General features: G+C 39.7%; 16 protein-coding genes across 16 annotated transcripts; 5 read left to right on the top strand and 11 right to left on the bottom strand. All coding sequences in view use genetic code 12, as the record gives it.

The window, feature by feature from the left end:
- Positions 1-227: 227 nt before the first annotated feature.
- On the top strand, positions 228-2,514 carry TPS3 (trehalose 6-phosphate synthase/phosphatase complex subunit; the record flags this gene model as incomplete). The annotated part of the gene is made up of 2 exons (XM_036811724.1): positions 228-250; positions 306-2,514. 2 exons carry the CDS (start codon positions 228-230, stop codon positions 2,512-2,514), a joined length of 2,232 nt encoding a protein of 743 aa, XP_036668132.1.
- Positions 2,515-2,541: 27 nt separating this feature from the next.
- Positions 2,542-3,396, bottom strand: CPAR2_407760 (uncharacterized protein; the record flags this gene model as incomplete). The annotated part of the gene is made up of 1 exon (XM_036811725.1): positions 2,542-3,396. One exon carries the CDS (start codon positions 3,394-3,396, stop codon positions 2,542-2,544), a length of 855 nt encoding a protein of 284 aa, XP_036668133.1.
- A 206-nt stretch (positions 3,397-3,602) lies between these two features.
- Positions 3,603-4,061, top strand: TIF11 (Tif11p; the record flags this gene model as incomplete). The annotated part of the gene is made up of 1 exon (XM_036811726.1): positions 3,603-4,061. The coding sequence occupies one exon, from the start codon at positions 3,603-3,605 to the stop codon at positions 4,059-4,061; it is 459 nt and encodes a 152-aa protein (XP_036668134.1).
- A 72-nt stretch (positions 4,062-4,133) lies between these two features.
- Positions 4,134-5,252, bottom strand: CPAR2_407780 (uncharacterized protein; the record flags this gene model as incomplete). Its single annotated transcript, XM_036811727.1, has 1 exon — positions 4,134-5,252. The coding sequence occupies one exon, from the start codon at positions 5,250-5,252 to the stop codon at positions 4,134-4,136; it is 1,119 nt and encodes a 372-aa protein (XP_036668135.1).
- A 514-nt stretch (positions 5,253-5,766) lies between these two features.
- On the top strand, positions 5,767-6,648 carry CPAR2_407790 (uncharacterized protein; the record flags this gene model as incomplete). Its single annotated transcript, XM_036811728.1, has 1 exon — positions 5,767-6,648. One exon carries the CDS (start codon positions 5,767-5,769, stop codon positions 6,646-6,648), a length of 882 nt encoding a protein of 293 aa, XP_036668136.1.
- Positions 6,649-6,668: 20 nt separating this feature from the next.
- On the bottom strand, positions 6,669-9,449 carry CPAR2_407800 (tetratricopeptide repeat-containing protein; the record flags this gene model as incomplete). The annotated part of the gene is made up of 1 exon (XM_036811729.1): positions 6,669-9,449. One exon carries the CDS (start codon positions 9,447-9,449, stop codon positions 6,669-6,671), a length of 2,781 nt encoding a protein of 926 aa, XP_036668137.1.
- Positions 9,450-9,558: 109 nt separating this feature from the next.
- Positions 9,559-11,988, bottom strand: AKL1 (serine/threonine protein kinase; the record flags this gene model as incomplete). The annotated part of the gene is made up of 1 exon (XM_036811730.1): positions 9,559-11,988. One exon carries the CDS (start codon positions 11,986-11,988, stop codon positions 9,559-9,561), a length of 2,430 nt encoding a protein of 809 aa, XP_036668138.1.
- Positions 11,989-12,227: 239 nt separating this feature from the next.
- On the bottom strand, positions 12,228-14,306 carry CPAR2_407820 (origin recognition complex subunit 2; the record flags this gene model as incomplete). The annotated part of the gene is made up of 1 exon (XM_036811731.1): positions 12,228-14,306. The coding sequence occupies one exon, from the start codon at positions 14,304-14,306 to the stop codon at positions 12,228-12,230; it is 2,079 nt and encodes a 692-aa protein (XP_036668139.1).
- An 88-nt stretch (positions 14,307-14,394) lies between these two features.
- Positions 14,395-14,730, top strand: RPC11 (DNA-directed RNA polymerase III core subunit; the record flags this gene model as incomplete). Its single annotated transcript, XM_036811732.1, has 1 exon — positions 14,395-14,730. The coding sequence occupies one exon, from the start codon at positions 14,395-14,397 to the stop codon at positions 14,728-14,730; it is 336 nt and encodes a 111-aa protein (XP_036668140.1).
- Positions 14,731-14,736: 6 nt separating this feature from the next.
- PSO2 (Pso2p) lies at positions 14,737-16,425 on the bottom strand (the record flags this gene model as incomplete). The annotated part of the gene is made up of 1 exon (XM_036811733.1): positions 14,737-16,425. One exon carries the CDS (start codon positions 16,423-16,425, stop codon positions 14,737-14,739), a length of 1,689 nt encoding a protein of 562 aa, XP_036668141.1.
- Positions 16,426-16,535: 110 nt separating this feature from the next.
- On the bottom strand, positions 16,536-17,207 carry CPAR2_407850 (N-acetylglucosaminyldiphosphodolichol N-acetylglucosaminyltransferase anchoring subunit; the record flags this gene model as incomplete). Its single annotated transcript, XM_036811735.1, has 1 exon — positions 16,536-17,207. The coding sequence occupies one exon, from the start codon at positions 17,205-17,207 to the stop codon at positions 16,536-16,538; it is 672 nt and encodes a 223-aa protein (XP_036668142.1).
- Positions 17,208-17,273: 66 nt separating this feature from the next.
- CPAR2_407860 (uncharacterized protein) lies at positions 17,274-18,158 on the bottom strand (the record flags this gene model as incomplete). Its single annotated transcript, XM_036811736.1, has 1 exon — positions 17,274-18,158. The coding sequence occupies one exon, from the start codon at positions 18,156-18,158 to the stop codon at positions 17,274-17,276; it is 885 nt and encodes a 294-aa protein (XP_036668143.1).
- Positions 18,159-18,305: 147 nt separating this feature from the next.
- On the bottom strand, positions 18,306-18,476 carry CPAR2_407870 (uncharacterized protein; the record flags this gene model as incomplete). Its single annotated transcript, XM_036811737.1, has 1 exon — positions 18,306-18,476. One exon carries the CDS (start codon positions 18,474-18,476, stop codon positions 18,306-18,308), a length of 171 nt encoding a protein of 56 aa, XP_036668144.1.
- A 398-nt stretch (positions 18,477-18,874) lies between these two features.
- MTR2 (Mtr2p) lies at positions 18,875-19,455 on the top strand (the record flags this gene model as incomplete). Its single annotated transcript, XM_036811738.1, has 2 exons — positions 18,875-18,890; positions 18,941-19,455. 2 exons carry the CDS (start codon positions 18,875-18,877, stop codon positions 19,453-19,455), a joined length of 531 nt encoding a protein of 176 aa, XP_036668145.1.
- Positions 19,456-19,478: 23 nt separating this feature from the next.
- On the bottom strand, positions 19,479-20,273 carry RPS4A (40S ribosomal protein eS4; the record flags this gene model as incomplete). The annotated part of the gene is made up of 1 exon (XM_036811739.1): positions 19,479-20,273. The coding sequence occupies one exon, from the start codon at positions 20,271-20,273 to the stop codon at positions 19,479-19,481; it is 795 nt and encodes a 264-aa protein (XP_036668146.1).
- Positions 20,274-20,409: 136 nt separating this feature from the next.
- Positions 20,410-22,209, bottom strand: GYP5 (Gyp5p; the record flags this gene model as incomplete). Its single annotated transcript, XM_036811740.1, has 1 exon — positions 20,410-22,209. One exon carries the CDS (start codon positions 22,207-22,209, stop codon positions 20,410-20,412), a length of 1,800 nt encoding a protein of 599 aa, XP_036668147.1.
- Positions 22,210-22,708: the final 499 nt, after the last annotated feature.

The following is a 22,708-nucleotide window of genomic DNA, read 5'->3' on the forward strand; positions in this document are numbered from 1 at the left end:
ACCCTCTGTGGTACTGTAGCAACACGATTACGTGGCATTATGACGTCTCTTTGTAGCAACTTGCTGGTGTGGCTAAGGCAAATGAGGTTACAATCATTTGTTTTCTTTTTTTATGCTTGCTGTTTTAAAGTTTTGTGCAACACCAAAAATGAGTTAAAGTGTATAAATATCGCGCAGAATCAACAACGTTTTCTTGAAATCTTCACACATCTGCAAATCAATCGACAATGACGGTGATAATTGGATCATTGTATGTACACCACAGTAGCATCTTCCACTTTATGTCCATAACACTAACTATTTAGGTTTCTCCCATACACTGTCCACTTTGAAATTGACAGAAATCACTATGAATTCTTGCAGAAAGAAGATAGTGCAAAGCTTGAAACTATTAGAATTTCAGGGGGCCAAAATGACAAGCCAATTGCTCCATCGCTCACCCCATCACAGCCACATCTATTGAACAACCAATCATCAGTGTCCATCTTACCTCCTAATAATGCAACCAACGCATCAACGAGATCAGAAACACCAGATGAGTTCTTCTACAGCAAGCGCAATCCTAGATTGCAACGTGAAGGTGCTCCCGACTCGTACCCAGCGTCTCCGGCATTACACTATATTCAACCAAAGCCACGTTTGGGCAATAAAATTGAAAGCTCAATTCTTGACCCCAAAAAGCAAACTGATCCATATAACTCGACTGGTTTGAAAATTAATAGGTCACTGACAAACTTGTCTATCTCAACACCAAATTTGGCTAGACCTCAGAACATTAGAGCTGGCTCACATTCGAAGTTGCACAATGAAGTCACCCTGGGAGGACAGAGACCTCATCAATACTATGGCTTTACTATCCAGGGAAACAACAGTTTAAACTCTTTGGCGTCAGAGGAGAACCCCAGTGGAGTCAATAACTCAGCCATGATTCCCTCGTCATTTGAAGATGAGGATGAGGACGGATTGGTTGGTTTTGAAAAGAATTACAACAACTCTGTGTCTCACAACAAAGGATTGGCTCCTTATGGTGGGTTTTCAAAACCACATATTGAAAAGTACTTTTGGGATGATGATATTTTCAACACTGCGCCATGGACTGTTGTCCCCTCAGAGAGCGGCAATGGGTCGTTGAACAAAGCGGTGGACTTATCCGTAAAAGAGGGGATTTTACAACAAAACAAGTGGGTTGGGATCATTGCCATGCCCAGTGACACAATCTCGGCAAAAATTAGACAAGATATTGCATCAAAATTAGATTCCGAGCATAATTGCGAAGCCATCTTTCCTGATGACATTACTTTTGAAGGTCACTACAAATCATTTTGTAAACAAATATTGTGGCCAACTTTGCATTATCAAATTCCCGATGATCCAAAGTCAAAGGCATTTGAGGATCACTCTTGGGGACATTATGTGTTGATGAATCAATTGGTTGCCGATAAGTTGGTGGAAACATTTGTGGCAACAAATGGAGACTGCAATTTCGATGATTCGGAAAATGTGATTTGGGTTCATGATTATCATTTGTTGTTGGTGCCAAAAATGGTGAGAGAAAAGTTACCAAAGGTTAAAATTGGGTTGTTTTTACATGTTTCTTTCCCTTCTTCTGAAGTATTTCGTTGTTTAGCACAAAGAACTGAGTTGTTGGAAGGAATGTTGGGTGCTGATGTTGTTTCCTTCCAAACCAATGAGTATGTGCGTCATTTCAAACAAACCTGCAACAAGATTCTTGATGCTGAAGTGACTGACCATAAAGTTGTTTACCAAGACAGAACAGTTGCTGTCAATACAATACCTGTTGGCATTGATGCACCCTCCCTTGAGGAAAAGATTCAAAGCGACCTGGTTTTAGAATGGAGACGTTTGATCAGAGAGAGATGGGGTGAGCAAAAGCTTATCATTAGTAGAGACAAGTTGGACAAGTTACGAGGAATTAAACAAAAGCTTCTCGCCTATGAAAAGTTTTTGAATCAACATCCTGAATACATTGACAAAACTGTATTGATTCAGATTTGTATTGGCTCAGGCTCTGATCCTCTGTATGAACTGGAGGTGATGAAGATAATTTCCAGGATCAATTCGTTGCCTGAAAACATTTCCGTCATTCAACCAGTGGTTTTGTTGCAAAAGGATATTGAATTTGACCAGTATTTGGCACTACAATGTGAGGCAGAGCTGTTTGTTGTTAGTTCCATGCGTGAAGGATTGAATTTGACCTGTCACGAGTTTATTACTGCCACTGAAGAGAAAAAATCGCCTTTGATATTGTCGGAGTTTACCGGATCGGCATCGTTACTTTACTGTGATGGTGAAGGTGCCCTTTTGATCAATCCTTGGGATTTGAAAAAGTTCTCTGAAACTTTTTACCAACTGTTGACAATGAGCAAGGATGAGAAGCAAAAGAGATGGGAAAATTGCCATCATTTTGTCTTGACTCAAAACTCAAAGCATTGGGTTTCAAATTGTTTACAGAGCATCAACGAAGCTTGGGCGTTGAACAAAGAAGAAAAATAGAAATCGGGGTTAACTTTTGAAAGCGAATTAAACTTGTTTATCTTTATAACTCAGTAAAACCATATCATTCAACTCTTTAAGGTTGTTCAAAAACTCGGCATTCTCTTCCTTTGTCAAGGGTTGGCATTTATTCCAGTAATTATTGAGAAACTCGCTCTCGCAGATGAATTTTGGACCCTTGTCACGATTAACACACCATTTATTTTCCTTTAATCGTTTATGCGTTTCCCGATCATCCTCGATTCTTGTGATGATTTGTTTCTTTGTCAAGTATTGTGTACTTGGATTGCCTTTCTTTCGTATATTGAACATTTGATCTTCATCGACATTGTCTTCAGTGATTGCATGTTCAGTGAGAAGCTTCTTCCAATCCATCTTGCTAGCCCTTGATCTTTGCAACAAGATCTTCCATGTAGAAATCAATGGATCTTCATTGCCATCGATGTCTAGTGATTGATTTTCAAGTTCATCTAGTGAACTTGTTTGAAAACCAGTCTTGTACTTTTCACAGTCCACTTTAAACCTCGTCAGTATATGGCATAAACATGTATATGCAATCATCAAATTAGATGAGTTATTCAACGGACACACCAGCTGTAAAATCTGTGGCAACCTACTCTTCAAGCTTTGGATATAGGCATTGTTATATCTTGGATTACTAAAGCTCTCTTGCATCAAGAGGTCGATAAACTGGAAGATAAAAGATCTCGAATTCAAATCCAATTTGGGATCTTCCAATACATTTAATATCGTTGGTACAATGTAATCCTCTTTATCAGCATTTTTCAACGCAAAATAGATTGCTTTTGATAGTTGTTGTTGTTGCGGAGTTAAATTTCGTAGTATAGTTGAAAATTGATTGGCAACTTCAAATGAATCCATTTTGCAATGAGGGGAAAGGGTGAAACTTGAAGGGCTTTGAACAACTGTGATGCTTTTCCTTTCGTGTCATTGTGATAAACATCATTCCCATCCAGTCGTGTATAGTGAGAATAAAAATTTGAGGCAAAGAGAAAAAAAGAAAATTGAAAAGAAAATCTTTTGAAAAATTCCCGTTACGTTTATCTCAATCACAAGATACCAAAAAAATGGGCAAATCAGGTAAAGGTAAAGGAGGTAAAAACAGAAGAAGAGGAAAGAACGACAATAGTGGACAAAAGAGAGAATTGATTTTGAGGGAAGAGGGACAGGAGTATGCTCAAATTACGAAAATGTTGGGAAATGGAAGAATCGAAGTTCAATGTTTCGATGGCATCAAGAGGATGGGTCACATTAGAGGGAAAATGAGAAAAAAAGTGTGGATGGGACAAGGTGATATAATCTTAGTAAGTTTAAGAGATTTTCAAGACGATCAATGTGATGTTGTACATAAATATAACTCCGATGAGGCTAGGTCTTTGAAACAATTGGGTGAATTGCCTGAAAATGCCAAGATCAATGAGACTGATACATTTGGTGCTGACGACGATGAGGATGTCAACTTCGAGTTTGGTGGTGCTGATGATAGTGAGTCTGAAGATGAAGAGTTGGATATTGATGATATTTAAAGATTACCAATTTACATAGAGCTTAATGCATAAACCATTTCCCACTTTTATTTATATTTTACTTCTACTTTTTTAGTGTCTATGAGCTCTTACATCCTCCCCATCACTGTCTATCTCGAAGCTGTCGATTCTCCTTAGAGCCACCCTCTCTTCTTCATCGTAGTCCATAGATCTGTTGATTTGCATTGATCTCCTGACAGTGGAGAATCCACCCACACCATTGTCTAGTGGTGCCATATCCTTTGAGCTGTGAACACCAAATATTTCACGATTTTGTCCACTGTCGTCTTTTCTTGCAATATTGAGCAAATACACTCCACTGAAAATGATGAGAAACCCAATCAACAATGAAATGATGTCAACGGCCGACGAGGTGTTGAATCCTCTAAACAAAATGAACGAAGCAACTAAGGTGAATGTGGTGAATGTGACATAGTACAATGGGTTGACAATGGATGTGTCAAATTGATCCAAAGCCTTGTTGAAGTAGTTCATTTGTGTGATAATACATAATGCCACAACAATCAAGAACAAGTATGTGGACACATGGGTAAACTGATTATTACCGCTCAATGTCAATTTTAATGCAATTCCAAAAGCCTTGATGGACATAACGGATATAGATCCCACGGAAGAGCAAATGGACAAGTAGATCATGGGGTTAGTGTTTCCATATTTGGGCACAATTTTGTAAATCATAAATAATGAATAAAGCCCCACTGCAAAGCAGTAAAATAGAAATCCTGGTTGTGTGGCGTAGCCCAATATTTCATCAACCGTTTGCACTTCTTTGTCTGGTGGTGCATGCAAAATAATAATGACTGAGCCCATAAGACAAATGGCGCAACCCATTTTCCCCAATGTCCCCAATTCTTCTTTCAAGAATATTGCTGCTAAAACAGCTCCTATAATGACAGACAACGCACCTAATGGAGTAACCAAAATAGCCGGGGCAAAAGTGTAGGCGGCAAAGTTGGCAATCTCACCAATTGCCATGGTAATCATACCACCCCACCATATTGGATTTTGCAAGTAGTCAGTGGCCTGTACGGTGCCGCTGCCCGCATTGGCCTGTCTACTACGTGCAGATGCGTCCATGAGTCCCTTCTTAGTAATAATGAATGAAGTACCTATTGCTAGCGAGGAAGACATCGCTAAAGCGAGTCCTATATATTTGTCGTCCATGGGCATTGTTTAAGAAGGTGCTACTGTGTGTGTGTGTGTGTATATATAGTTCAAGTTATTCCCCTCTGGAGATGCAATTGGATATGTATGGTAGATCTCTCTTAGGTATATGTCAAATTTTTGTGCTGGTTTCCAGGCGGAGTTGATTTGTTGATTTTTTTTTTTCGTCTTTTCTGATTTTTCTATTTTGGGATTGTTTCCGCGTCATACCGTTTTCGCTTGTTTGGCATTCTCTTTTTTTGGTATGTACTGGTTGAAATGGATGTTGATCAGTGGGAGAGCAAGAGAGTGGCACATCCTTGGATAGTAATGTAAAGTGGTGTGCACAGTAGAGTGAGATAAATGGGGAAACAGTCCTTAGCCACCGATAGGTCTCACAAGAGACCCTCGGCACAACTGTAATCTGTTTCGGTTGCAAAAATATTCCCTCCTCCTTATAAAATGTAATTTTTTAAAAATCTTATACCAGTATTCTTCCCTGTTTGTATGGAAAACCTCACTTCTCCCCCCTCCCCCAAAAATGGCTCCACTTAGGTTTAGTTTTGACACTTTCCCAGAAACACCCTGGATGGGATATTTCAACTACTTGTACTCATTGTTTATCAACTATTGCAACCAGTTCTGTGCTTTTTATGTTATTTTGTTATCACATTGGTTTACTCGTCTAGTGGTGATGAATCACCAAGTTTGGTCACTGATTAGGAAAGATGGTTCCTTGGAAGACTTTCATCTTGCTAGTAATGTGTTGGTGATCTCTACAAGCTTGATCTTGGTTTACTTGTGGTGCACGTCCAGTGACAAAGTTATCAACGCATATTATACAATCATGGCTGTTTCGTTGGTTCATTTCGGTGTTGATTTATTGATACAGTTGAGACAGCCGTTATTGAAAAGGACAACAAGGTCATTGGTTAGGCTCGTTTCCAATCCTCGATTCAGAATGGAAGAGAAGCCAATTCTTTCATTTTTGAAAAAAGACCATACAGGAATGTTTGTGTTTACCTGTGTAATGATTGATTCAAAGGTCAACTACTGCAAGGCAGGTTTGCTATTTTACTATGCTGTATTAAAATTAGTGGAAACATATAGCTCCAGAAAGCACCCCTTGGTAAATGTAGCATATTTTGGGCTAGGGATTTTGGAAAATGTGATTCTTGTGGTGTTCTGGTATGAATCTTGTAAAATGCTCCAATTCAACAAGGCAATCTGTTATACATTGATGTACTTGTTGCGGCTTGAAGAATCAGGGTCAACAAACAAATCAGTCAAGGGATTGATGGCCGTAGTAAAGTTTTGTTACAGAAGATTCAACCACATTGAAGTGAACAAGCCACAAACTTCTGAGATTAGATCCCTGTCATTACAGTTCGATTGCTACAGCATCATCAGTGACGCAAAATAAATCTATAAGTATATAACAATCTAATTTCTTAACTCTTCTTTCAAACTGAGCAAAGTCTCCCATCCTTGAGTATCTTCCCAAATATCTTTACCTTTTGACAATAAAGATCTCACTGTCGTTCTGGCTTTGAACTTCCAATCTTTACAAACCAAGTCGCCTGCACCGTGTTTTCCTGGCAAATCACCTAATGACTCAAAAGCTCCTACCAAATCTGCACATGCATCAACTACCTCATTCCAAACTTCTTCGTTCACTTCTAAATCTGGATTGTGAAGCAATGCTCGATACGCCTTTTCATGACACTCTAATGCAGCCCATGGACGTTTCCTCCAAAGCTCAACCCGAGCGATAATCCTCCAGCAGCGTGCAGAGGAAGTAATCAAAGTTGGTAATGTATCGCAAATAAGCTGCATACACGATCTTTGGAAATGGCTCAAACCATTACCTTCTTGTGGGAAATCAGATGAAATAAGAATCTCACTGAGTTTTTCCAACACTGGTATATCAATCACACTATCACCTTCGTCTTTTCTAATAGAAAGAAGTTCACGATATGCTATCAACACGTCATTCCACTCGTTGAGCTGCATCGCAACATTCATATAATTTTCATAAACTTTCCAAGATTTTCTATCACCACTGCTTCGAACTGCCTTCTGCAATGCATTAAATGCAGGCTTTATCTTATCGAGTTTCAAAAGTGCCGAGGCTAAGTTGGACCACGCATAAGAATTGCTGTCATCTAACGATACACATCTTGTAAATGCTTCAGAAGCAAGTTCAAATTGACCAGATTCTAATCCGCAACAACCATAAAAGAACCAATTCTCATAACTTAATGGGTTAACATGTAAGCAATCATACATGTGCGAAATTGCCAACTCCAAATTTTTGGAAAGACCAGATTCCGCCGGTGGCGCATAGTAGTACTTGGATAAAGATGCTTTTGCTTTTGCATAGTGGCCCACTTGCCATGCCTTTTCCCACAATTGTGGACTCTGTTTAAGATCACCCAAAATGGATATCGCTCTTGCATCTTCTGGATGCTCTTTGATTCTATTAATGAGAATCTTTTCTGCTTCCTGTTCACGGCCAATAGCGGCATAGCACAATGAAGCTTCAACTTGCAATTGAAGTCTCTCATAAATTTCAAGGGCTGATTTTATAACCCCTAGAGACATGTATTTTTCTGCAAGTTTGGCATCCAACGCCCATTGTGGTAACAATGGCAACTGGTGAATAAATCTCAACCTCACTGAGGCAACTAAATTTGGATCACTGTCTTCCGATTGAGGTAAAAGACGAGTAGTAATCTTGAGTCCAATCTCTTCTATCAAAGATGTCATTTGCAAAATACCCCTTTCTATGGTTCTAGATTTGCCTGTTTCCAAAAGAGACCTTTCCCATAGTGCCCTCGAGTATAAGAGCCAATTCCCTTCTTTTGAATCAGAGTAGATTATTCTTGCAACCAATGCCAACAATTCGTCTTCAACCAAAGAATCATTGGCAGGTGTAGTTTGTTTAATAACCGTCAACCTCAATAGCATTTGAAGAATGTCAACATCACTCAATGCTGGCTGTTTATTTGGATCAAGAGCTTTTAAATCTGAGGGTATATCTTCCACAGTCATAGCCAATGGGAGCAACCTATTCTCAGCAAGCTCATCAACAACAAGTTTGGGGTCCAACTTAATTCTTTTTGCTTCATTCTCTGCTTCCAAATCCAAATTCTCCAAAGATTCATATTGCGGTTTCTCGAGTAATAGATCTGAATCAAGATTGTAATTTTCCAAATTATGATTGCCATCAATCACATCGTACAAGGTCTTTTGTCTACTCTTAGCCAAGACTATCAAGTTTGATGTATGAAATTTTTGAAACTTGGTTCTTTTTGCTTTTGCACCAGAGAGAAGCAATTGCAACCCGGTTATTTTTATAGCTTTATTCAAAGGGGCTACTGAAGCATGCTCAGTTTGAGCATGTATGTAAACTCTTGCCTGTTCAAGAACAAATTGCGCTTGGGTCAACATTTGAATTCCATTAGGTGAGTCCAGCAAAGGTACAATATGCTTCAACAAATTGGTTTCCAAAAACACTCCGCAAACAGACAGTATGATCCCCAGGGGCTCAGAAAAAATGGACAGATGTACTTGTAATGCCCTTGATTTCCACCATACAATTGAGGCTCCAAGAGGGCTATCAATCCGCAGACGCAAGCTTTCTGCATGATCAAGAGCTTTTTGAGCCGACGCATGCCCACAAAAAAGCGAAGCTTCAATTGGTGTGTCAGTTAGCCTTTCAAACATCAATTCAGCAAGGATCAAATAAACTGGATCCTGCATTAAATCATACGCGGCTTGTCCCTCCACGTTGAGTGCCTTGACTGCATCCAATTGTAGCTGTTGCTCATTCACAGTAGGGAAAAGTAAGGAATGAGCACTCATTGTTATTGGTGGTCCGGTAAAGTTTGATTGTATAAAGAGTTGTAAAAACGTGATGGCATAAATATGTGCATCGATTAACCCTTCTTCACCAAGAAGGGTCTTGCTTGCATCAATTATTGTATTTGCAAAATCTCTAAGAACATCGATCAATGGCACGTCACCATATTGCTGAAGGATGTGGTGAACTTCCGGAAGACTAGCAACTTCTTTATAATCGCTAATCTCGAGAATGTTAACATATCGTGCCTCCAAAACGGCCCGTGTAAGTCTGTTCAATCGTTCATTTTCTCCTGGTTGAAATACCTCCGATGGAACTAGTAGGAGGAGCTGCGTTAAGGTAGATTTGAGTGACTCCATGATGACGAACACCCCCTAGTCTTAACAAGGATTCCTTTTAATTTTTTAACTCGATGATCTTTTTTGCGCACTTTGAAAACTTCTATCACTTATAAAATCTATAACAAAATTATGAACCACCAAAGAAAGAATGGCGTTTCCTGGATTCTTGTAAACTTTCAGCTCTCCTGAGCTCACCCGATTTGCGACCCTTTGGATGTTTTAACGAATTCCTGATCTTTACTCTACTCATATCTGAACCATTATCGAGATTTTCGTCATCTGACGCAAAATCAATCACTTCTTCCTGCAAAACCAATTGAGAATGGTTCGATGACGATGGAAGGCGTTTCTTAAAAACAGGCTTTTCTAGTTTCAGTGTCGTTGCATTTTGCAGCTTGTGCTCTTGGTATTTCTCTCTCTTTTCATCATTCAAATTCAAATCAATTAACGATACGTTGGAGTTATTATTTTGAGTGGACCTCATTGGTTTGCTCAACCCGGATTCAGAAGAAGATGTGTTGGAGGAAGGAAGACCAACTTCAAGATCAATCAAATTCTTTTCACGTTGTGCTGGGTGATGCGATCCATCTAAAGGTACGTTTTGTTGCGCTGTGTTGGGGTAACCGAACTGCGATTTCGATGGTAAAGGAGGTGACCGCACCTCCTGCGGTGAAATTGCTCCTTTATTTGGAAGTACCGGCTGCTCCGCCCATGTGGCATTCGAATATGATACTGTGGGATGATAATTTCTCTCTGAAGGGCTAGTGGCAATCTGAGCACCGCTGTTGGTATCCCTACTGACCCATGGATTATTGTTCTTGTGTACATCCTGTTTGACGTGGTTTGCAGACTTTGATGAGGTGTAATTTAGTGGTCTCACGATTAGACGAGGATCTGTTCCTGTGGTTGAGGTCCCAATATTATTTCTATCATCAGGATAAGTTGGTCTATATTGACCCGCGGGATCTGAATTGTATCCACTTTTCAAATTCGACATATCTGCTGCGTGAGCTTGATTTAAGACATCTTTTTCGACATTGGGTGCTTCACTGGAGGCAAAAATGTCGTCAGCTAATTTCTCTGCCTGTGTCTCGATTTTGGGAGGTTGTGCATTCCAAGCATCGGTGTGGTGAAGATCACCTTTCACGCTCGCTGAAGGCTTATCTATTCTGGACTTGGAAGCACTCTCTGAGGATTTTGATGTTTTCGAGGAAGCATTGTTGGCCTTGTCCAAATCATTGATATGTTCCAAAGATGGGTATCTCTCTTCTGCATCATCGAGTTGTTCCAACTCGGAAAAATCATCATCGCTTTCGTCCAGGCTGAAACCTACGAGGGAGTTGGGCGAAACCATCTCGTCAGCGTTTGCCTTTGGTTCTGTATCAAGTTCACTCTCTTGTTTCTCCACTGGTTGTGCAATGTTTTCATTCAGTTTGGATGGTGGGGGAGGCTGCTGTTGCACACTTGGAGCTGGTTCTGAGTTGACCGGTTGAACATGAGGCAAAAGTGGATTGTGAGTTTCAATAGGATCCATTAAGCTTTGCTGCTGAATGTACAATTGTTTTTCATGCAAAGCTTGGTTTTGCTTTTGAAGTTGATACTCTTGTAATTTCTCAAAGTTGTATGGCCCGAGGTTGTAAAAATCCTTTAACCCAAGCGTCTCAAACTTGATGTTTGACAATTTGCAAATTAACATCAATACTTGGACAATATTAGGACGGAAAAACGAATTCTCTTGAAGCATAATAATCACCAAGTTTTTTAAATCCCCAGAGTACTGCGGCAATGGAGGAAATTGAAATGATGCGTGCAAGATTGCTATGTCTCCGTTAGCTTCAAACGGTGTTGTGTAGTAACATAACTTGAAAAGGAAGCAACCAAGAGCCCAAATATCAGCCTTTTCATCAATTGGCTTTGCTCTATAAAGATCTATCATTTCAGGAGAACGATACTGTGGCGTAGTGTGGTAAAGGATGTCATGACTGATGAGTTTGAATTGCTGTTGGTCTTGTGGAGGGGACACTGGCACCGACGTGGATCCAAAATCACAAAGCTTGAAACTACCTTGTTTATTAATCAAAACATTTTCGATCTTGATATCACGATGGATCAATCTAGCTCTATGCATCTCGTAAACACCCTGGCAAACGTCCAACATAATTTTGAGAATCTCCCCTTCATTCAACTTTACTTTGATTCTCGCATTCATGAAATCCAACAACGACCCCCCTGGGCAAAGTTCCATAAGAACTAGAACCTGATAATTGACATTATCTAGTCTTTCAGCATGCGAGTCGTAATACGATACAATGCTTCTTGCGCTTCGTAAACATTTCATGACTTCGACTTCCTTTCTCAACTGGTCTAAGCCATTCTTGTCGGGAACAATAACTCGTTTCAAGCATGCTGTAGTTGATTCTTTCCCCGGATAATCTATGCTAACTTCATAGATTTGAGCAAAACCGCCCTCCGATAAGTACTTGATAATTGACACTTGATGCTTTCCCACTTGCAACTTCGTGCCACTTTGAAGCTTTGGTATATTTGCAATGTTCATTATGACGATTGGAATTGTTTTCGGGTGGGTGAAAGAGGGCGTGCAACTCTGTAAATGATCAACAAAACAATTGTGACTGACGTTTTAAATCTAAATTTAAAGGCATGTCGGCACAAAAGAATTTGTGTGGTGGATTCTAGAGAGAAAAATAAAAATTGTATGCGGGTCAAAAGGGGCACAACAGAGAAATATAATGCCTGTACTTCCTCCATGATTTATTGTAACCTACTCATTATACATTATTCAAACTCTTGCCTTTGAAGCTCTTGAATCTCACCAAATGTGAATGGAATAAACGCTTTTTCCAATCCCGACGCATCCTTAACCAATTGACACATTTTATGGTCAACATACTCTTTTAAAAATGTCCTAAACGTAACTTCGTTCGACACGATGAACTCGTCCAAGCACTGGTTGTACAATGTCTTCAAATCAACACCGAATTTGACCGCTCCTTTGACGCCCGATCCTTTCCCTGCGGCAACATTTTCCATGTTGTTGAGTTGATCCAAAAGCAAGATCTTGTATAAGTTTCGGTAATTATCAGTCAATGATCTCAAAACAAACTTTGCTCCCAAACTGCCAATGTACTGTTTCGACTTGCCCATACTCAAAACGTCTTTGAACGAAGTTTCTATAGAGTAGGTATGGTAAGTTGTCAAGTCATGCCAAATCAAATTCATACTTTTCGACTTTGACAGATCCCATAAAAGAGGGGCATTAATATGATCAATGGAAGATATAACCCAAATTTCGGGTATACTCATCAACTGAGCAAAAAGTCCTTGAATCTTGTCCGTTCTGAAAGCCTCTCCATCTAGGTTGTGTACCACCATCAACAACTTTGGTTTCAATAATTTTCCAGGCTGTGGCGATTCCCTTCTTTGTTCCATTTGATCAACCAAAAATGGTATAGTTTCTGAAACATGCTTGGGAATTATATTTTCCTCTTCTGGTAGAAGAACTGGCGCCACCTGTAGTGCAATGGTTTTGAAATCGACATTGGGATTGTATCCATTCACGACCAACGCCCTTGGTGGAACACCGCCAAATATAGCATCCCACCAGTTTCCAAAATAGTTTTCAGCAAAATCCTTTAATGTTTTTAATTTTGATCCCACGCCGTAAAACATCAAATTGTAATTTTGACTCAACTCAAAACACCACTGGTTGTACAATGATTTATGAAGGTCAAAGAGGGCACTTTTATGATGTTGGCATATATTTTCACTCAATTGGATGGCTTTGTTGAAATCGGATTCATTAACAGGAGGTGCAACTGAAATCAACGATTTGGCATTTACTCTAAACCTTCTATGAAGCTGTTCAAAGTATCCTTCCGGCCCTTCCATGGAAAAGACTTTTTCGTCCAACAATCTTTCTTGGTTGACTCTTGACGGATCTTTGCCGTTAAAGTACTTTTCCAAATATCTGTGATCCTTGATGTGCCCTTCAGAGTCTAGTTCCGGAATTGGCAATGGTTCAAATATTTCCTTTTCTTGTGATTGGTCATTTGTTTTGGTGTCGAGTCCACTAACAATTGGAACCCTTGTTCTATCTGAATATTGACTTATTAGTAGATTTGCTAATGACTTTTTGGCTGCCTTTTGTGCAACGGGAGGAGGCGGCGGCAGCAGTTCAAGATCAGCAGGTGACCCTCGATCGAATAGCTCATCATCCTGATGAAAGATACTCTTAACTCTTTCAGCTACACCTTGGGCCCTAGCACTTCCCCTTTTACTACCTCCGCCTCTCTTTGTCTTGTATATCAGTTTATCATAACTTCTTTTGATGTTGGAAGAAACCCTTTTGGAGACACTCTCGTCTGACTCGTTGTCACTTTCACCATCTTCGCTATCTATTTCGACCTCTGAATCGGAAATGAAAACATGATCTTCATCAGAAACATCCTCAATGTATCGCTTCCTTATCCGTCTACCTTTTTTCGAGACCGCTGTTAAGTCAATTTCTTGTTCCACATCGCTGCCATAATTCGGTGCTAAATTTACCTCATTCTCCTTTTTTCTCGACAGTCGTATTATATTCTCAGCCAACGCTATGTCTTGTTTATCAAGAAAATCGTCTGAGTCAAGCTCATCATTCATCAATTTATCATACAATGTGTAATGGGCCCTTCGTTTGGCAGACTGATCCAAGTCTACTGCGTTTCTCTTTTCTGGAGAACGTAAGCCAGCACGGCCATTCGGCGTCTTTACGGGCGAAAGGATTGGGAATCGACTTACCGCATTCAGTGAACCAATTATTTCCCTCCCTTTCGTAGGAGATCTCGTAGGAATATCATGGAGTGACAATGTCATTGGATCCGTTGTTTTGCATCAATACATTTTCTTTTTTTTTTTTTTTGTTTTGAAATTTTTCCCTTCTTCTCATCATAGATCACCACTAATGCTCACATTCTGTCCACATTGCTCTAATATGCTTATGATATCACCTGGTGATGATAACAACAACAGATTCTATTGCTCCACTTGCCCGTACGAGTTCAAAATTACCGGTTTGCTGATGTACGATCGAAAAAAATTGCATAGAAAAGAGGTTGATGATGTTTTGGGTGGTGAAGGTACTTGGGACAATGTTGATCAAACAGCTGCCCAATGTCCTATTGACTCATGTGGGGGAGATAAAGCTTATTTTTTCCAACTACAGATTCGAAGTGCAGACGAACCAATGACAACATTTTACAAATGTGTCAAATGTGGACACAGGTGGAAAGAAAATTAGAGCTATTTACCTAACCGATTTGAGTTTGAATGAATTCCAAGATCTTCGATCTGACCGAATGGCATTCGATATTTCAGAAATTTTATGAAGATTGAGACTTGGCGATAGAAAATTATCATCTGGCATCAATTGAACCTCTGAAAATGATTTTTCAAATACACAACTGGAAGCAATCACCGAGGTGCTTGTTGAATCAGTATCGTAGTCAGTGGAGCATGCTGATTCTGTTTCGGATTCTGAGTCGTGCTGAGTGTGTTTGTTTTGAACCGTGGAGACAATTAAACGAAGATCTTTATTTTGATGGTAATTGACGATTCGTTTGTACTTTTCCTCCCCTCTGCCAGCTATAATAGATTGTAACTTGAAACCTTGACTCCATGATTCTTGATCTACGGTATTTTGACCTAGTTTCATCTGCCCCTTGAATGGCCTCGGATTAGTGATGAAATCTTTGACAAATTTGATCTCTTCAGTGCATTGAGTAAATGACCAGCGGTTTATCTTTGACACGGGACGATCCAAAACCATACGCGGTGGTTGCCCATACTTTCGAAAATTTTCAATATCAAACAAATGTTTCGATGAGGAGCAAAAGGGGCCAAATACTCTACCCACAGTGAAACCATTCAACCAGGACCTTTTAGATTCAACACATGGAAAAACCAGCTTTGGTTTGAATAGTTTAACCAACTCAATAGACTCTTCATAAGAGGAGTGGCGGGAAATCATAAGTAATAGGTTTGTCGGTAGTAGTTCTTCTCCATTTAACGGTAAGAGCCAAGTTTTTCCATCATAGGAGTAAATCTGATTTCCAGAACCTAGTATTCGAAGTAAAGTGAGATTTGAAGCATCAACATCGTAAAGTTTCTTGGGGAGACAGAATCCAGCGTAGTCCACAATATTGAAATCGATACAATGCTTGATTGTGATCATTAGTGGGATATCCTTGTACAAATTTCCAACATTGAAAACCATTGATCCAGGGCTTCTAGGATTGCACTTTATCAATTTCATGCGTTCAATTATCGATGGATCAGCATCTAATGTACCATTAAAATGATCCAACACTCGCAGCCAAACCTCCTCCGACCCTGACACCGCATCGATAAATGAAAATTCAATCTCTTTGTCAACGGGGTACAATTTGAGAAGCTCAATCAAGGCTGTAATTCCCTCACTGTTTGGCATTATTGAAATATATGGTTCTCCTCGATATGAAAATGTCGTGTCTAGATAAATCTGATCAAGTGTTTTCAATCCTGTGATGTACGGGAATATATATCGATTCTGAATGAGTGATGAAACCCACCACTTTTCAGCTCTGATATCACCAGTTGCCAAGCATGAGACGCCATTGGTACACTCAAACAAAAACATTGATGAACCCGGACAGTGATACGTCTTCAACATTGTCACTGTCATTGAAGAGCAAAACGTCTGCACCTCAAATGGTTCGTTATACTCCTTCACTATTAAAAACCTCAATATGTCATTATATCGATGATCTAGGGCAATGATATCCTTGGTCAACTGTGAACAAAACACGCGACCGCAAAAGGAATTTTCCAATAAACCATTGAGGTGATCCAGGTGACAATGCGTAAGAAAAAATACCTCTCCTTTGTAGCTAAAGTTGTCAACACACACGCCTGGTATCTCTCGAATTTTGCCATCAAAAGTGTTAGCCAGAGCCATACTTGAATGTAGGGGCAAGTCCTCCACGCGTTGCGCGAGTTGCCATAGATTTTCCATCTTTTTTTTTTTTTTTGCGGCCTAAAATATGATCAATGACACGGTAGCGGGACTCACATCAACATGCCGTAGAATTCAGCACGACTATATTGATTGTATAATGCATCCCACTGCACGATGCACCTGTCTGTTATCGGCATTATTAGTCTCCCACTGAGGCTCAATGTTTTTACTCTAGCTAGACTCTCGATGTAGATGATTTTCGTACGGTTGAGACCCACCAATTTAAATACGAATAACATGTAGGCAATTGGTATGCACGTACCGGGTCCGTTGAAAAGAATCACATCGGGATTGTGTCGTACTAGCTTAATAGCCGACACAGCCATTGAAAATAGCGTTGTTGCAATTGAGGAGATATAAGATTGACCCACATTTCTTGCTCTAGGGATTTGTATATAGTGGCCACGACGGTTGCCGTATCGCTCTTCTTCATCGCTATGAGCACGACACTGCGATGCGGTGTCTCCTGAGGAGTAGATCCAAGTCCTATCAAAACTGGCCAAATTCATCCTGGATAAAAGTCTCATCATCTCTCCTGTGTGGCCACCAGAACCCAAGAAAATTGACACATGCTTGTTGTTAAGCAGTTGAATAGATTTCCTCTCCTTGAGGTGCTTGGGCAATTGTGTAAACGGTGAAACTTGTAGTATTCGCAAAAGTACGACCAAGATAGGGATAGATAGAGCCACTACCAATGCACAGAAATAAGACTCCAACAACATGCTTTGGGGAGGTTTGTCTACCAGAGATTTTTCAGTGCGCCAAATTTTTTCTTCAACTATAAACCACTACATCAAATCCTTCTCGGCCAACTGTTTCATCACTTTATTCACAATAGCTCTAAGTTGCTTCTTTTCCTCATTAGTCCTCCCCAAAGCTTTTTGTTTCCCAAAGCACACTCTCATGGGGTAGTTATTTAACTCCAACAAGCCGGCAGTTTTCTTGTTTTTATTCAATCCGTTCGAGTTTATCGATTCAGCAAACTTTTCTGCAGAGACTCGATTTTGAAATGTGATAAAGCCACACCGTGAGTCGTGGTTCAATACAAGGCTTTGCACTTTGCCATACTCTGCGCAATACTTGGAAAGCAAATATTGAGGAAGATCCGTGGGGAAACCAAATACAAAGAACGTCGTGAGCTCAGGGTATTTCCCTGGATCCAACAGATTTCCAAAGGGAAGCTTTTTCGCCAACTTTGATATGGGAATGTCTTGCTTGGCATCGGACGTACTTGTAGAAGATGTAACTTCGCCATTGTTTAGCCTTTCTGCCAACTTTGATAACAACTCCTTTGCTCTGTTGTTGTGCTGCTCTTGATCTAGTGATTTCTCCAATTCATCTGCCATTATTGCCTTGACCTCTTTATTTGTCAGTGATTTCAATAGCGAAAGGGGGTCCAAACCAGCCATTTTTAAAGCAGTATCGCGTAGATCTGTCGGTATCCGGTAATCCTTATCTAGAAGACAAACCTGGCAAGCGTTTTTACCTCGTGAGCAGGTAAAACATATAACTGTTTTCATTTGTTGCGTTGACACTGCATTATTTCTCCAACGGTACACAGTGAACGGACGAGTACACTGTTTGCAAGCTTCTCCGTTCTCCTGCTTCACCATCTTGATGAATTTGTCATTACCTAGGCATACTGAACAAACAAAAAAGTTGTCACTACTCATGATGGGGATGGATGATGAGATGGAGTGGCAGAGAGAAATGAATTGAGTTTGGAACGCTACCAGCGAGTGTTTTTAACATCGACAGTAAAACTTGATAGGAGATTTCAAACTACAGCAAAACTATCACTCTCATTCATTAAATTCTATCTACTTCTTCTCATCAGCTTTTTGTTCAGCTTTACCACCACCGATTCCTCCTAAGATACCAGCTGCCATGTGACCAGCTCCTCCAAGATGAGCTTTGTCAGCGGCTTTGTTACCGACAACAGATCCTGCAACAGATGCAGCAATTCCTTCAACTTCTTCTTTGTTTGGCATGATAATTAATGGGTATGTGATAATGAGAAGGCTTCTCGGAATTTGGTCCGGGAAGATTTAGTCCCCTTTATATAGATTCGGTAGAGCATTGTTTTCATCTTGTAACTGAAACTGGCCGCAAACATCCTGCATGGGGAAAACAAAGATTGCTATTCCAATTAGGAGGACATGCATGAACGTCATTCCTCGAGGATAAAGGCATGTAACGCCCAGCCACCTGGAAATCGAAGCGATACATATATGTGGCCACATATGTAGCCGCATAAGTAGTATATGCTACTATGGCAAGTGTGAAAACTTGGCACAGTAAACACCCCTTAGTACCCTCTCGCACGACTCATTGAACTTTCTTGACTGAAAAAAAAATCCTCCTACCAATTACCTCCCGATCATCAAACATGAATCAAGATATAAGTATGTTAAGAACTACGCGGATGATATTATCCAGTCACTAACCTGATTAGCGCAACCTATTGAGCCATTTCTCAAAAACCTTTTGTCGTCGTTGGATGCACAGTACAATTCACCCGGTCAATCGTTTACCAATGTTGAATCATATGCTACTCAATTTGGCTCTAGTCTTAAACGAGAGGCGGCTATAATAGTAAACGGCACTCCTATTGTTCCTTCACAAGTAGAAGATGCCAAACTACAGTTTCAAAAGAAATGGTTGAGTATGCCCAATTCTTCGCATCAATTGACTAGCTTTGATTGCCATTTGATACCAGGAACAAACACATTCATCATCAATTTTTCAGCGAGGGTTAAGTTTGATCAAAGTGGGAAAAACAGGCTAGGTGAATCGGCGGACTTGATTCAACAAAACTCCATTGTCAAAACTGTCAGACCGATTTGGGGCTCATGGTTTGGTGTAAATGGCATCTTGGTCATTGATAGTAATCTCAATGGACAGGAGATTATAAATAGTTTTGATTATAGATTTACATATGTTCCAAAGGATACAACTTTAGTAGTATAAAAGATTAATGTACATTAGCCTATTTAAGCAATAAGACCTTGTTGAGCTCTTCTTCTGTCTCTTTCTTCAGTAATAGATAACTTAATACCTTTACCTTTTGGTAATGAAACCCATGGTTTACCGTGTTCTTCACCGATAACGAAAACGTTATTCAATCTGGTAACGAAGGTGTTTTCCAAAGCATCTTTAATGTGAACCAAATCGAAACCTCCTTCGTGTTTTTCTCTGTGTACAATGACACCAATTCTTCCCAAGTTTCTACCACCAGTAACCATAACCAATTTACCAGTGTCAAATTTCAAGAAGTCGGTGATTTTACCAGTAGCCAAATCAATCTTGACTGAGTCGTTAACCTTGATCAATGGATCTGGGTATCTAATGGTTCTACCATCGTGGGTGACAACGTATGGGATTCCCTTCTTACCCAATTGGACTCTCTTGACTTTACCCAATTTGTAAGTGGCTTCTTCAGCTGAGATTCTGTGGACAGCAAATCTACCTTTGACATCGTAAATCAATCTAAAGTTTTCATTGGTGGCTTCCAAAGTAATAACATCCATGAAACCAGCTGGGAAAGTGGTGTCGGTTCTGACTTTACCATCAACTTGAACGTGTTGTTGCATCAAGATGGCCTTAACTTCTCTACCGTTAAGAGCATACTTCAATCTGTTTCTTAAAAAGACAATCAATGGTAATGATTCTCTCAACTTGTGTGGACCAGCAGATGATTTTGGAGCATAGGTTCCGGACAATTTGTCCAACATCCAGTGGGATGGAGCTGCTAACCTTTTCAAATGTTTCTTTGGACCTCTTCCCATGTTTGATGACTCGTTTGTTGTAGAAAGTGAAAATTGAGGGCTTCTTGGTTTTCTTAATTTTTTTTTTTTTCAACTTGGTAGAGACAATATAGACTAGGGTTAAAGACCTACGGATAAATCAATCACGTGATAAAATTTATTTATTCCATTTAAACCAAGTGCTACCTCTATGCAGTTTCTTCAACTGTTGTTCCAACTCACGGTCCTGCTCCACCAACGTGGCCAATTCATCTTCCAAATTGGCTGTCGTTTCAACTTCTTTCTGATTAATTTGCAACAACTCTTGAATTTGGTCTTCAATAGAGCTGGGAAGAATATCGTCGTTTGCTTCTTCTCCCATTTTCGATTCCACTCGAGCAATATCCTCTTTCAACTTGTCAATACTCTCTTGTAACTCTTGACTTTCATTAACAATTTCTGGCAAAGTCACTTTCAAATCCACCATCTTTTGAACAATATCAACATGATCGCGGTTCAAGTTGGAGTATTGAAACTCCAATGTCTTTAACGATTTGCGGAGTTTACCATTTTCACTATTCATATGGTCGATATCCTTTTGTTTCAATTTTTCATCTTCGTAATACTTGTTGAAATACAATTCAAACTTGGCAAGTTCAACAGGGTCAATGTTGATCTTCATTGAATCATGCACTAAGTCATCCAACCTGTAGTATGATGAGGCACCAATATGTGAAAGTGGCACTTGACCGGATTTACCTCTAGTGAGAAATTGTTTGAGCTTGGTTGACTTTGCATCATCCTTGATATCAATGAACTCGGGGCTAACATAAATATTAAACAACTTGTCCTTGAGAAATTGCAACAATTTATCAAAATTCAAACTAAGCAAGCTCTCCTCATTCTGAATCATTAAATTGACGGCAAACTTCAATATCGACTCCATTCCTTGAGTAATTATGCTGTCATATATCCGCAACACGATGTTGAGAGGGAATTTGTATGCGAAAAATGTGAGAAACCATTGACTTGCATACATCGAAGACTTGATTCCCTGTTTAACCAAATGATTATACAACACTGGAGAATACTTTGCCAACAAGCAATCAAATTCATACAACAACAAATGCAACCCTTTCATTCCGGGGCAAAATAAATCCCTCAATTGGTATTCCTTCATGAGCAAAACTAGTAGACAAAAACATTCACTTTCAGACATATTCATAATTAATGGTGCTGCAATAAAAATCATCCCTTGGGTGTACCCAACATCAGGATCATACAAGGAATACGCTTTGATTACATTAAACAAGGCATCAGTTTTATCAAATTCATCAATATTTGTGTAAAAACTTGTCCTCGTTAGGTCTCGCTTTATAGCCTTTTCATGGATTGACACTTCCAATTTCAACGAATGGTAGAAATCCTCCAAGTTTGAATCTTTTGATTTCGTGATGATTTGCCAAATAATGCCTCTTATTTCATTAGGTATACCTTGATTTATTGCATTATTCAATTGGTCAGGATTCTGCTCAACAATATCATCGTAGTTTTCAACAACGGATGTCCAGAAATCCCAGTCGATGTTGTATGGTGTTCCAGCAACGCTTACAGCACTTTTTATTTGATTAAATGTTCTTCGAATATCATCTGCACCTGACTCTATCGACCGTTGTGTGGAGGTATTCTTGTCGTGAAATTTGATTGATAATACCCTGTGTTTCGATTGAAGGAGGTAATTCGATGTAGACTTGTCATATGAATGCAGTATTTCGTTCAATCTGGTGATGGAGTTGGGATCAACGTCGGATGTAATTGTTTCTTCGTCAATGTGTAAACACGATTGGATTGGTTCCCTTGAAGGTAGTGGTGGAGACTCATTCAATGTGAAATCATCCTCAGCGGTTACTGCACCTGCTGCATCTACAGCCACTGTAGTTGTAGCCTCATCGGTGTAGTATTGTTCTTCGTCCGACATTGCCTAATAGAACAAAAAGTTGATATGTTTGTCCCCAAACTAACAGCGAAGTAGAAAAAAAAACCCGTTGCGATCCGAAAAGGGGGGGAAAGGAAGAATGAATGTATACAAAAAGCTATATAGCTATACGCTTGTACTCGGGTAGCCTCTGATGGCGCACTCTTCTAGAGACTGTAAATTATGACCACTAGTTGCAATAGTTATAGCTTTTGCTTTACTTTCTTCTTTCTTTACTTTCTTTGCACACGATGCTACTTTCAGCTGACTGCGACTAATCCTCTAGGCAAACGAATCCAGACACTCCACTTATATTTCAATTTGGTGAGACATTGTTTGTTCGTTTTGGAATAGATAGATCGTCATTGGCTTCATTGTTAAATTCTAGAGATGTAAATCGTTTAGAAAACTACAAAAGCCTCACCCATTGAAGAGCCTACCTTGGCAGTTGGTGTTTCTCGTTACAAATCCAAAAAGGAATATCTGAAACTTCAAATCTGTA

Source organism: Candida parapsilosis, contig 006372 (genome assembly GCF_000182765.1).
Source record: "Candida parapsilosis strain CDC317 annotated contig 006372".
Taxonomy (NCBI): domain Eukaryota; kingdom Fungi; phylum Ascomycota; class Pichiomycetes; order Serinales; family Debaryomycetaceae; genus Lodderomyces; species Lodderomyces parapsilosis.